We start from the raw sequence: 14,800 nt of genomic DNA on the forward strand, positions 1-14,800 counted from the left end.
ATTTCATGGAAGAGGGAAATTATATACGCACTTATGCTGCTCAGAAAATTGCTTTTGTGATTTATGTGCAAGTAGAGCATTGCCTGGCAAAGTAGAATGAACATTGAAGAAAAGAAAAGCCATAGCCTAGTCGCAGGGAGCATTTTTTTTTTTTTTTGTAAAATACTATATAGTCCCGGTCAGCTCGCTGTCAGGTCATTACGTCTGAAGCACTCACCAGTCCAAGAAAACCGCTCTCGTCGTCCGTGCTCTCATCAACTAGATCGGCGGGTGCATCTTCGTGCTTCTGGCCAGATTTGTACACAATGGTGCACTCAAATTCTTGGAGGCGAAGGCTCCATCATGCTAGGCGCCCTGATGGGTCGTGGAGGTTAGCCAGCCAGCACATCAGGAACACCAGTTGGCATTATAATGCCCTTGTAAGAAAATAATCATTAGGGCTCATTTTAATGCCAGTAAAATATTAGCATGGTAACACACTTAGATTTATTCAAAGTAGAGGTTTAGGTAAGCTGTGTCAGCAAATCTCCTTCTAAGCTGCTTGAGAAAAAAATAAGCTATCTCTTCTTTTGACTTGAGGATGAAGATAATGATTGCATCTCTTGTATCGTGCCGTCCATTATGTTGTGTATTTGTTTTCTTTTCTTTTCTGGTTGTATCTTTCACTCCTGGCAGAATCAACTTGAGTTGTGTGTTGTGTGTCATGTTTTGTCTTTGTCCTGTGTTCTACACCAGTTTAAATTTAACTAAATTTCTTAATGCCAGTACGCTTTACTGATTGTTGTCAGTGATAATTTGAATGGGCAGTTTTGTCTGGGAGTGAAGCTGTCACAACTAGGTAGTCAGTGCAAACTTGGCCAAGGAATAGGACTGAACATGTCCTGTCAGCATTGGTCAGCTGACTGAAGCTTCCTTCTTGGGCCTTATTCAAGATCGAGCTGTACAGAATTCTGCTTTTGCTGTCCACCTACTGGACAAAATGTGCTCTTCTCTGGAACGACATTTTCTGACTATGCAGCCAAGGATATGGGGCGGAGCTTTCGTCACGGTTGTATTACACCATGTAGTTCAGGCATATCTGGCCTCGGTTACGGTTTCGGTTACAGTTCAACCGTTCCTTGAAATTATAGTTTTTGAGTCGCTAATGATGCAGGAATCCCTTTCTTCAGACTGCTTAAGGCCTAGGTAAACATAAAGTCGCGGTTAATGAATATTGCGCTTCATGTTGCCGAAACAAGGGTCTTGCGAAAGTGTTCAGAAACCAGGAGGTAGATGCAACAAAAGCAGGACATACTCTTCATGAAATTCCCGACAGTTGCTCGGCCGACTGTGGACGTACTGCACTACACTAACATCATACTAGCTTGTGTTGTAGTACAATTGTGATGCAATAATAACAAATATTCCCATAATGATTTAATACTCCGTAGCACGATCCATGAAATATATAAAGGGACTATATTCTACTGCACAGTGAGCTGATGCGTTTCGGCTGTAGTTTTGGCTGCATAGCCAGGAAAAGTTGTCTGAGAGATAAAAGAACGATACTCAGAGTAAACTACTCTTTGTTGTTGGTGATGGTCCCGTCTCCTTGCTTTGCCGAAAAAATCGCAATTGGCCGAATTAATTTAACAAACTGATTTAATTAAAATAATAGGTTGGTTAGATAAACAAGCACAGTCGAAAGAAAGAACAGAAGAGACACTGAGTTGGGTTGCCCTCCGGCTTAAGACAGTCCGTCGTCCCAAGCGAGCGTACGGGAGAACGTCTGTCTTCTCCTTCGCTCGGGCCGCATTTCCCGGGCTACCTTCACAACTCGCCATTTTCGCGCGGTCTCACTTTTCCATGAAAACTCCCCCGGTGTCCCACTGCCACCGTTCGCACAGTTTCATGGAAAATCGCAGCCGAGATCTAGTTCGCCGAACTTCCTGCCTTTCCACCACTGGCATGCCGCTCTCGAGAACGCGCACAAAATTTACGGCTACCTGTTACACATACCAAAAAAATAACGTACAAACACCCAACAGGCGCTCGACGGGGTCTGCCGGCGACGTTCGGAGCTAACCAACAGGCCAAACACCGAACTGCCGAACACCTTTCAATGCGCGAGAACCCCCCCCCCCCCCCCCCCGCCCCTCAAGAAAGAAGACATAAAACAGACAACGTGCACATGCAGGGACACTTCAAACTGTAATCAAAAACAAGAAAAAGGTCCCCCCTCCGTGGGTATGGGCGCCACTCCGCCCGTGCGCCGGCTCCCCGAAATGGCAGGAAACACAAACGCACACACACAAAAAAAAGAAAACCCGAGCAAACACGTTCTGTTGACGACCTTACACTCAGTATACCTGGACATAGTCCTGCTCGTTACCATGTATTGCACTGGACTTGCTTGCTGGTTGGAGTTTCAGTGAGTTCTCGGATACTAGAAACTTTTTTCTTTTCTTCTTGATCGTGTCAAGGAAGTGTTGAAATAGCACTGCGTGAAGAACTACTACAAAACTTCAGCTATGTGCATAATTACTCTCTTCAAACTAAGCCATGGGATAAGATAATCTGCAGATGTTTTGTGTACACTTTTGGAATAAATTTCATGCTTTGATAAGAATTCTGGCATCTTCAATTGATTGCTAGGTTTTGCAATGGATCCAAAGGCACCATACAGTCATTTGGGACAATCGGAACATTCTGAGAATTCTTGTGTCTGCATGGCTGTGTTGGTTTGTACTGTGGCATGTAGTTAGCAAACCTTACTCTTCCGTGCTGCAGATTTCTCCTATTACCAGCTCTGCTTGGTTTTCTAACCCAGAAGAAGGTTACATCCGACAGAGGTGAAATCCTGCAGCTATCAGAGGTATGTTGTGGGCAAGCACTTCAGCAGTCTCTTTAAGTTGCATACAAATCGCTTGTGTAAATTTATTACAATATGCTTCGCATCATTTTACCAAGAAGTGGATTCTTTTCATAATATATTGAATAATATATTTTCCTAATATATTTCATAATATATATATAATATATAATAAGTTGGGGCTTCCCCACTTCTCACTTTTCTCTAATAATGGAATGGTTCTACTGGCCTTGATTTTAAGGCAAGAATCAAGCGCTGAACATGAGTGCTAATTCTTGACAGGCGCACAGTTTTTCACTAAAACTACCTTAAAATTTCCTGCTTCATAAAGTGCAAACTAGATGTACAAATTCTGTTGCGAGACTTGATTGTTTAACCATTACACAGACACACAATACTGAGGATAAGCAGTTGAAATTTTTTTTTTACTGTATTTGCTTGTGTCTTGGCACATATTGTGTGTGCTTATTTGCACTCAAATGTGAAATTGAATGTGCTCTGTATTTTCCATATTAGTACGGGCAGTTTGGTGGTTAAACTGGTTTAACAAGGGGTCATGCAATATTCATTGTTTATGCAACCTGAGGCAGCTTGAATCTTTATTTATAAACTTCATTATTGTAGTAAAATACTGCGTGTCTACCCTTTAGTTGTTTCATGTCAGTCGTGTGTAAAGGAAGCGGTCCTTATGCTTGTGGGCTGCATATGCAGGAGCGCCATATTGTGTCCATGAAATTTTACGTGTTCTCACCTTACTGGACATCACTCATAGCATATTGATGCTGTGTACAGGTAGTCAGAAGAAGATTGCATATAGAGCTAGTTCATTTTTGTGCTCGTGTCAAAATGTTCAGCTGTTATTCCTTATTAACTTTTGTATCATCATCATTAGCCTGACTATACCCACTGCAGGGTGAAGGCCTTTCCCATATTCCTCGTATTAACCCGGTCCTGTGCTAGCTGCATCCACTTGACCCCTGCAAACTTCTTAACCTCATCTGCCCACCTAACTTTCTGCCGCCCCCTGCTACACTTTCCTTCCCTTGGAATCCAGTTTGTTACCCTAAGCAACCATCAGTTATTCTCTCTGCACTACACGTCCTGCCCATGCCCATTTCTTCATGATTTCCACTAGAATGTCAGTAACTTATTTCTCTGACCCACTCTGCACGCTTCCTATCTCTTAACTCTCTTAACTTTTGTATGTGGAAATTAAAGCTGCTGGTGCAATGAGTTTCTGAAAGATTTTTTTTTTTTTCATTAACAGTCACTCTTTTTCCCATACAGAGTGCATTAGCTTAGAGCTTAAAGGGACAGTCTACTGACTTTTTCAACAATTTTGTTTTTCTTGCTTCATTCAAAAGCTTCTCCCAAATTGACGAGTACCTGGCTGTGGAGCTGAGAAAAACAGCAGAACCATTTAAAACTTGATTTTTTCTTGTGGTAGTCTCATTTTCTCAGTGGGATTCCATGTCTGCAAACACTGACGCAGTGGACATGACATACAGTTAGTATAGCGACTCTATGCAGCTCTGTGAGCACGACTGCCGCGCCACTTAAGTCATGTGCAGGTGTCATTAACTAAGATGCACAGAGTTTGCTAAAACTATAACTGAGAGTACCAAAGTAGCTTGAAATAGAATTAAATGAATAAATGAACTGAATAAACCTGATGAAGTCTAGCACAGATACTAACAATAGTTTTTGCTTACAGCAGCACTGCTGATGGCAACGCCGCTACAGGTATGGTGACATCTTTGGTTGTGCGGTTTCCTGTTTTGAACACTTTCTAAGTGTGAGTAAAGGAAGAATAAAGAAATAAAGTCACTGTAGTTTATTGAAAGAAAAAAGTAGGCATGCGCAGAATGTACCGGGTCCATGAGGTATTTGAGTTCACTATTCCTTATCGCCATAGACACCAGCAGGCTCAGCGTATCTATCTGGACATGTGGCTTCTTGTTGGTTGACCCCTTATCATTCATACTGTGCAATTTGCTCAAAAATGGAAGCCTACAACACAGGAAATGAAACGCCATGCAGTCCTCATCGCACTTACCGTACACCACAGCGACTTGGAAGTTGCCAATTTTCTGAATGTAGTGAAGTCTTTCATGAACAAGGTGTGGACAGAACTGATGTGCTCTGGCAGTGCCGGGGCATCTGTTGCGAAAAGGAAAAAACACAATAAGTGGTCAGATCGTGGGAACAGCTGATTTTCTTCAACGGCTGCAAGTCATCGTGAGTGACGACACAGCACATGTATGCACTGCTCTTGCATTTTGGTGTATGTCGTCACAATTTGTCCCCGGCTGCCCATTCCCCACCTCTCAGGGGTGGAACCAGCGAGAACTGATGCACTACAAAATTGTGTAACGTGAATGTTATTCAACAGGTTTACTTCCGTGACTACCTGACGCGCTGCCGGCAGTATGGTGTCACCAGCTACGAACTTCCCGAAGCAAAGGAGGAGGATGCATGTGATAACAAGACGGATGCTGTTAGTCCAAAGAAGTCGGAAGCAGACAGCCTTGTGGATGCCTGCAGGTTCGAGTTTACTCTGATGGTTTCAGCTTCTCTGAGTTGCCTCAACCTTTCTAATTTGCTTCTTTTTTTTTTTTGGTGAACTTGTTTGTGGGACACCGTTTTATTTGCTTAAGCTCTTATTTTCTTTTACTAATATTACCTGTCAGAGTCAGGCTCAGTGCCCTTGCTCATTTAAAACTGTTGCTTTGTAACAATATTTAAACACACTTTGCAAGCATAAGCACTTTGTACAAGCCTTGCTGATGCTGCATGACATATGCTTGCATTGTAGTTTTGTATTTTTTAAATCTAGGTATACTGTCGACCAAGTTGGGTTTTCGATAAGATTGGTGTTGTACAACTCAGCGTGAGAACAGAAAATAAAATAGAACAGTACGCCACGGATTTAACTGCAATTGCTGCACACGGCCCAAAATTGCTGGAACATTTTTTGAATATGATGTAATGTAGTAGAGCCTGTATGGTTCTGAAGTGCTTATTCCTCATTCATATGCCCTTGCATCCATTTCAGGCTTTGAGGGCTTGTAAGGGAAACCTATCTTTTTAGTGCCTAAACTCCCTCTTACTGCTGTGTCGGTAAACGTAGAAGACCTGTCACATCTTTCATTCAGGTTTTATTGATTGGTGCGACATTTTCAGTTTACTTTTGTTTAGACCATATTTGCTTCTGTTTTCGAGATTGTTATATCTGTGTCATGATAAGATTGTTTTGGCATGTTTTTGCTTCAGTTTATATTAAGTGTTCTTTACTCCCAAGACAATTTACACAACTGCTTCTGCATGTTTGTACAAGTCAAAGAGGGCCGTGGCACACTTTTGGTAATTTTACTTGGCTGTAACATCATTGCTATGTGCAATACATTTACGCAACTGTGTTAAATGAAATGTGTCCTGGAGCTCTCTCTGCTGCTTATATGGAATTCTGTATGTATTTTGCATTTCTTCCATGCCACGAATAAGTGTTGTTACTTCACTTCATGCGAAATGCCACCATTGGACATTTTCCTAGAACGATGAGGCGGGAATCGATCCCGGACGTATAGAATTACTCCTAATGTTGAACTCTCAGAATACCCCCTAGAAAATTCCCTGTGAAAGTATAGGAGTGGTGTTTGCTTTTATCGAACTCCCACTCAGCATAACAATCAATGTATTGAACTGCACGCAGTGCCCTGCAAAGTGCGCTTCTCCTAATTGTGCTCCAAAATCACTTTGCGCGAGGGGAGCCGGGTCGGGCACCTGCTTCGAGCGTTAACAGTGTAAAACCATTGGACAAGGAAAACATTGAGTCCGATTGGAAGTGACCTTCACTCTAGTCTGATTGAAAGTGTACTTTGGTCTACAGTCAAACCCGAATATAACGAACTCGGATAGAGCGAATTATGTTTTATATCGAACACTCGAATTTCCGCTAGCATTATGCATATAAAATGCATTTTTTATAACGAACTACACATCGGATATAGCGAACTCAGCGCGCGCGATCGGTCGCCAAACGCCCGCCGACGGGCGGGCCTTTGTGCCGGCTCCGAGTTCTCTCCGGGCAGCCCACGCTGCCGGGCCGCAATACTTCTAGCGCATGCCGTTGTCAGATGGGAGGGGGATTGGCGACGGCTCCGTTCCCCAAGGTCTCACACAGCGCATACGTCATCACGCGCCAGCTAGGGTGCTTCTGCTGCTTCTGCGCCGATGCCACGCTTCCGTAAAACGCAGGAGGGGCTCTCTACAGCAGCTTCCACGAGGGACCCTCCTGTACGCATCTCTTTGCAGCGCTCCTATTCGGCAGCTGCCTACCATGTGATCAAAGACGTTCGAGCAGCTCCTGACCTATTGCGCTTCGAGAAAGAAGCAACACCGGCCAGAACTGGTTTCAAATTTGGGCGAAGGGAAGGCAGCCTCCGAACAACGAACGCGTCAGTGGCGAACTTTCCCGCATCCTCGGAGCTTTCTTTGTTCGCGTTTGCAAGTCGTGCTGCTGCTATTCTCACGATTCCGGACGTGCCTACGTTGCTGCTGGCTTGCATTCCGGCGCTACATCCTGCAAGATGACGACGAAGCAGCGGCGTACCCTACCGCTTTCCGACAAGCTGGAGATAATTCGCCGCGTTGGCCGCGGCGAAAAAAAGTCTGACGTTGCCGCGCATTTCAAGATTCCGCGGAGCACGTTAAGCACCATTTTGAAAAACCAGTTGGCCATCAGAGGCAATGCACAGGAACGACCAAATGGTGACGGCTTTCGCCACCGCAAGCCGGCTTACGACCAAGTAGAGAAAGCGCTGTACCAATGGTTCTTGGACGTTCGCGCGCGAAGTCTGCCGGTCTCTGGCCCCATGCTACAACAGAAGGCAAAAGATTTTGCCTTCGTCCTGGACGTCGAGGGGTTTACAGCGGGCAGTGGTTGGCTCCAACGATTTAAAGACCGCTACTCCATCACCGGGAAGGTGGTTGCAGGTGAAAGCCAAGCAGTGGACGCTGAGAGTGCTGAAAAGTGGGTGCAAGACGTGTGGCGTGCTGTCACGGAGAGATACGAACCGTGCAATATTTTTAACACCGACGAGACTGCCTTGTTTTGGCAACTGCTGCCGAGCAGAACCTTGGCGCTAAAGAATGAGAAGTGCCATGGCGGCAAATTGAATAAGGCCCGAGTCACCGTTCTTCTCACGACAAACATGGACGGTTCATCAAAGCTGCGGCCGCTTGTCATAGGCAAGTTCAAGTCTCCTATGTGCCTGCGAGGATGCACTTCACTCCCAGTCACATACAACTCAAATTCTAAGGCCTGGATGACCAGAACGTTGTTCGAAGCGTGGCTGCGTGGCTGGGACGAGGAACTTGCAACGAGCGGGCGAAAGATTTGCCTCCTCCTCGATAACTGTTCTGCGCACCACTGCGGCGTCACGCTCAAGAACATCGAGCTTTGTTTCCGGCCACCAAACGCAACAGCGGTTTTGCAGCCCCTCGATCAGGGGATCATCCGCGCTTTCAAGCTGGGCTACGGGAAACGCGTCGTTGAGCGGCTGTTGGTGAAATTGGGGTTAACGACGAGCTCAAGATTAATTTGCTGGCCGCAGTAGAAATGATTAACCGTGCCTGGCAAGACGTGACTCAATCCACAATCTGCAACTGCTTCCACCATGCTGGACTATGTCGAGAGGATGCAGAAGCTGCTAGTGAAGCGCGCACTGTGCAACATGACAGCGATGTTGCCACGCTGTGGGAAGAACTCGCTGATGTTCCGGACGCTGTGCCCGAAGAAGTTGCCCTGGAGGATTTTCTCACTGTTGACGACAACGTAGCCGTGACAGCGAGCCCGTTGGACTCGGAAATTGTTGCCAACATGCTGGCATCTGGTGCGAACGAGGAGACCGAGGAGCCGCCGCCGGAGGACGATCGCCCTCGCCCGACGTTGCACGAAGCCCTCGCTGCTACCGATCTGCTGCGCCGATACTGCTCTGGAATACAGGGAAGCGGACTGGAGTTTGTGGAAATGATGTCGCGTGTGGAAAGTGCGATTCTCGCTGATGGAGTTAAATGCAGTGTTCAGGCGAAGATCACTGCCTACTGCAAATAAGTGAGCATTTATCTGCAATAAATTTCTTTTGTAGATTCATGGTGAGCGGCACGGTTTTTCTTTAGTTAGTGCGTTTTCGCTGCGCTGTCTGGACATCGTGTATAACGAATTTGGTACTGAAGTTCGTTATAAACGGGTTTGGTTATAGCGAAATACTTTATATAGCGAACAAATTGCGTTGAATTACGCAGTTCGTTATAACCGGGTTTGACTGTATACTCACGGACTACTTTTTCTGACTATGTGTTACTATACCATATAGTTGTGGCATATCTGACTTCAGTTACGGTTTCGGTTTCAGTTCTACCTTTACTTGAAAATATAATTTTTCAGCCACCAGCGACGCAGAAATGTCTGTGTTTAGACTACTTATGACCTGAGGGAACGTAAATTTGTGGTTATTGAATATCACGCGCTGCTTAGGTTGCCAGAACAAGCGCATTGTGAAAGCGTACAGAAACCGGTGGGTAGACGCAGCAGAAGCAGCCTACGTACTCTTCGAGAGATTGCCAACAAATGGCGCAGCCATTCCACTTGCTCTAGTTTGCTTGGCCTACTGTACCGATTTGAAAATGCACTAAACTAACATTGTACTGGCTTGTGTTGTAGTAGAATCATAATGTAATAATAACATGATTTCGGTAATGCTACAATATTCCAGAGCCTGCTCCGTGAAGCTTATCAAGGGACTATATTCTGCTGCGCAGTGAGCTGATGCGTTTTGGCTCTGTAGCTTTGGCGGCGTGGCCAGAAAAAGTTGTCCGGGAATATAGTCTGATTGAGTCCGACTGAAAAGTGGCCTTCGGCCTGCGCTTCACTGCTGAAGAGGACGAAGAACTCAACTGTACCATATTTGAACTGAGTTATTGTCACGTTTATAGTTTACCAGTAACAGAATTAGACAGCTTATGGTCAGCAATAGCTTTACCCGAAGCACTGTCCGCAGCAGCTTTGATGTCGACGCCAACCCCAAAGGCACTTGTGCCATGCGGTGCAAGACAAGAGTCCTGGCACCCGGATTTGACCCTATGAAATATTGTGAGAGGGCACTCACGCCCACGCAGCAACACATAAAGGTTTGCCCTTCTTTTTAACACCTGGGTGAAAATGATGCTCAATGGGGCTGAATCAATTGCATATGACCTGGTGCAGTTATGATGTTTGGATTTGCCCCAGGAAGCGGAAAGAGAAGATCGCTCGCTACACAGAACAGAAGGCTATGGAGGAGCGTCAGCGGCAGCTTAAGAACCTCATGGACAACCCCAACGTCGATGATGAGACCCTGGTGCGTATGACGGAGCAGAGCATGATTTTGTGAGCTCAGGCACATACAGTCGAACCCGGATATATCGAATTTTGGTTATATCGAACTCGCGGAATATCCCCTTGAAAATCCCATGTAAAAGTATAGGAAAGCCGCGTCATATATCGAACTCAATTTCACCGGTCGTTCAATATATCGAACTCCGCCCCACGCACTGGAAAGTGTGCCTTCCCCAAAGACGATCGCATCACCCTCGGCCATTTGCCGCGTGACGTTTTCAAGCTACGCGCGGGAGGAATGAGAGGGGACAGTTCGGCTAGGGCAGCGCTGCGCCCATTCCCCAAAGGCGCACGCATCTGCGGTTATCGTTTCCCGTGCGCCAGCACATGACGATTGCAAGCCATGTGCGTGAATGAACCAGAGAGAACCGGTGGGAACGAGAGGGGGAAAACTCGACAGAGCGAAGCGCAAGGGTGTGCCCATTCTTTTGCCGAGCTATCTCTCTCCTTCCTCTTTCCCGGCCTTCGTTCACAGTAGCATGCGCTAAGCATGCGCCAAGCCAGCTCAACCCGTGTCGGACGCTTTCTCCAGCGTGTGTTGCGAACCCTCTGCGCGCGGCGGCTAAGTTAAGAAGCGGCAGAGCTTTTTTTTTTTTTTTTTTTTTTTTTTTTTTTTTTTTTTTTTTTTTGCAGGAGTCGTTTATTCTTGCATGTATGAATCAACGAAAGCACGCGGTCAGCTGCGATCATGACACCGGCTTTTAGCATTTTTCGCTTGAGACAGCATCTACAGCAACTTTATCACGCTTTCCAATGATTTTGTAGCAGTAGACTGCGCCCGCGCTTGCGTGATAAATCGAACCAGGCTTGTGCAATCAAGCCATCACGGGCAGTCTGCCAAGTTCGCTCCCCGCCGCCAGCAGAAGCTATCAAAAGATAAACACGCTGCGACGTTATCGCCGCGCAGCATCTTGGCACGCTGCCAAGAAATGAGCTGTGGATGAGACGACGGAAACGGAGTGCGACATGCAAGTGATAACGCTGGCGATTTCTGCCGCAGCGACACAGAAACCTTGTTTTTAGTTGCCGCGGTGGCTCGTAAGGCAGAGGGACGCAGTTCCAAGTTGGAAATTTTTTGCTCTGTCGCTGCCGCTCGTCGCCGAGATCGCTTAATCGCTTGCATGTGAGTGAGCTGGCCTTAACGCTTTTTTTTTTTCCAAATTCTTGAGTGCAAAAGTGGAGGGTGGGTTTATTATGCGAGTGAGTTGATTACGCGACAAATACAGTATCGTTTTTTCGCATCGTAAGTGCCGTCCCAAGCCGATTTCTGTATATTGAATTATCGATATATCGAACTATTTCGTGATCCCCTTCGAGTTCGATATATCCAGGTTTGACTGTATTTGTCACTGTGTGAAATAGTCCTAAATAGGGTGAACTAGAGGAAAATGAGAGAGGCCTTCGCTTTGCAGTGGGTATAGTCTGGCTGGTGGTGATGATGAGGTGCTCAGAACAACTTAGCTTCAATTTTCGTCGTTAATAAGAATCAGTTGTTCGTCAGTTTGTGATAGTTTGATATCCGTTTGACAGCAGAAGGTGCATTTATAGCCAAGAAATATTTCAAAATTGAGACAATTTCTTTTTTTTTTCTACCTTTTGGTTTAAACTTAATGTTAGTGATAGAATCGAATTGATGATTAATGCCTGTAAAGAATGGCAGTGGGAATTTGCTGTTTGTGAAAATAGCATGTGGAATTGGTACCGGTATTTCACCTTTCTTGGCCTCTTCTATCATTTAAAGTTTCGTTTCTGGTGAAAGGAGCCCTCTTGCAATCAAAATTTTGTAAATGGTCGATAGAGGGCAGCCTAAATTTGTCCTCGGACTCTATTTAAAGGAACATTACAAGAAATGCATTAGTGCAGCTAATGGGAATCATGTAGCTACTGATTCCTGTGTGGTTCCAACAATTCTGTTTGCATTTTTTTAAAGCCATGGTAGTTTTTGCCTGGACAGTCAGGTAGGAATCTTGTATACATGGGGTTCTATTGGTTTCAAGAAGCAAGTTCAACAAAAGTGAAGCAAGCCTTAGTGGGAAAACTGTCCATGCACTGTGCTTTGAGCATTTGCTCATAAGGAGGTTGTCACGGGTTAAAGGGACACTAAAGAGAGAAAGGAAGTGGGTTTGCATCGACAGAATGCCCGTTCCTGATTACAAAAAGACCACTTTTACTGAAAACAGAGCTGTTATAAGGTAGTAAAGAAGAATAACAGAAATACAGGTATCGCCACCACAGCCAAACGGCCGAGGCTCTCAACTACAAATCACTTGACGTGCTAGGGATCCCGGAGGCTGACAAATGCGAATTACGTTGCATGTTTGAATGCGGTAGTACGTTTTTTCTCAAAGATGATAACACGCTTTTATCATACGTAAACGATGGCGAAAAGACAACGTAAACGTTGCAAGGCAAATCAGTTTTGGTTACGTTTCGTCTCAGACATTTCGTGCGCATTCGGATAGTTTGTTTAAACCTGCAGCGCCTGAATTACGAGCTTGGAGCAGCAGATGCGCCTTGATGGTTCCCATTTGAGCATTCGAAGGCACGAGCGAGCGAAATCCGCTACCGCCGACACACTCTTTCGTTCACACTTCTGCGCCAACATATCCCCGCCGTTGCCACTTCGACTGCGACCTGACCGCTTGACTGGAGCTGCGTACGCCACGAAAAGCATACATATGCTAAGTACCGAAGGAAAAACGCATTATCATTCAATTGTTCACTAAATCATGGCACATCTGACCAACATATACTGCGTCAACAAGACCTTCAACGTGCAATTTGCAGGCGTCGTAAACAAAAGGGGCATACTTGCCGCTTATACCAAGGAGAGCGTCGATATATTGCGCTTTTTCGCCCGGCGAAAAAAAAGGCCTCGGGTAAAAAGTAAAAACTAAAAATAACGAAGCACCAGAAATATATTACAAAAGGTTAAAAAAAAAATCGACTTGTAAAACAAAACAAAAACAAAAAAAAAACGCCAGAAGCGGTAAGACTCGAACTCGCTACTGCTTGCTCCGTAACGTTCGGCACTAACCGCTCGGCTACGCCGCGCCACAAGTACCTTGGAAATATTTCTAGTTTTTATGTCATGACCCCATTTACAATAAAGTGTTTCTGCTGCCGGTCTAAATATTACAACTTCTTGATCATCGGCGCATGCTGCCTGCTCTTACGTCTTGCAATTAATGTTCTGGATGCCTATGCGCACTATATTGTGCACTGGATCCATTTTAACATGTGGAATTTCACAGCGCTGGCAAATGTAGTGGTGCCGGCACTTCGGTCATGTTCTGCTACCGTGGACGTAATTTTCGCTGAACACGGAGCTGTAGCACAAACCTTGAAGGAAAAAAGTGCGACGAAGCTTCAAAACTGACAAGCGCAGCAGCGAGGACACTATTTTGCTGGTAACTAAATCTTATTTGTATGTAAACATGTCGGGAACCGTTGCGATGACCGTGGGCTCGGTTTGTTTATACATACACAGTGCAAGAAGGAGCGCAGAAGCTTGAGAAACATGTAAAGTATTGTGCGTTACAAGCGCTCTATGTTTTTTTTTATTCCTTTATGGGCCCATCGCTCGGTAAATTACTCTCTTCATCGTTTTATTTATTTCGGCTGAGGCCGTCATTGCGAGTACGCTGTTGCCAAGTTGGCCCTTGAGGGATGCGACGCCGCGGGCTGCGCCGGCTCGCTAGCTATTACGGAGTCTCCGCTTACGTCATAGTGTGCGTCACTCAACTCCAACTACGTAGTTGGAGGCCACAGTTTGAATTCGACCGGCGGGAACAAGAAAAAACCTCAACTTCTTATCGCAATACCTCAGCAATTATTCTATTTTTTGCTGCCGGATATGCGGCGACAGTGTCACCAAATGTAGTTTATTAGATTTTCATACCATCTTTGGCTGTCTTTAGTGTCCCTTTAAGGACATGCCACGGCCGGTCTCCAGGGAGAGCGCGCTTCTCTTCTCTTACAAGCAAGCCGCTGCATGTGCCGAATAGTGCCGTCAGATCGCACGCCAAATCACAACTCGAAACCAGTACTCCCAGAAAAACAACCGTGCCGGATCCTCATGTCTGCCGCCTGCCTCTCCTACTTCAGGCCAGTCGCTCAAGTTTTTGAGTCGATACCAGGGATCCTATTGTGTGCTTAAACAAACTTCTCCGGTTAATTATCTTATCGAGTCCCTCACGCCATCAACAGACCACCGCCGACGAGGACGTGGAATTGTCCACCTTGACCGTCTCAAACCTTACCATGACCCTTCCATCATGACCTCTGCTTAATCCACCAGGATGGCGTCTTTTCACAGGGGGAGTATTGTAAGAGAGATGCCTGACCTGCGATAAAGCAGAAAGAAGAGGAAGATAGAGACGTCGCGCGCCGAAGAGGATGAAATGGTAAAGATGACAAAGCGGACGACGCTCGAGCTGTTGCTGTGAACGCTGGCCTTCGTAGCAGCTACGAGAAGACCAATATATTGCTGTGCGAGCCGTCTAAACTGC

General features: G+C 45.7%; 1 protein-coding gene across 1 annotated transcript in view; it reads left to right on the plus strand.

The window, feature by feature from the left end:
* Positions 1–14,800, plus strand: part of Tap42 (immunoglobulin binding protein Tap42) — a 31,017-nt gene that overhangs the window by 994 nt on the left and 15,223 nt on the right. Inside the window, exons 3-5 of the mRNA XM_084606496.1 lie at positions 2,770–2,854; positions 5,244–5,395; positions 10,143–10,251. Coding sequence (XP_084462622.1) covers positions 2,770–2,854; positions 5,244–5,395; positions 10,143–10,251 — 346 coding nt within the window. The remainder of the gene's footprint in view (positions 1–2,769; positions 2,855–5,243; positions 5,396–10,142; positions 10,252–14,800) is intronic.

This window comes from Amblyomma maculatum, chromosome 6 (assembly GCF_055883805.1).
Source record: "Amblyomma maculatum isolate TAMU_Amacu chromosome 6, ASM5588380v1, whole genome shotgun sequence".
Classification (NCBI taxonomy): Eukaryota; Metazoa; Arthropoda; class Arachnida; order Ixodida; family Ixodidae; genus Amblyomma; species Amblyomma maculatum.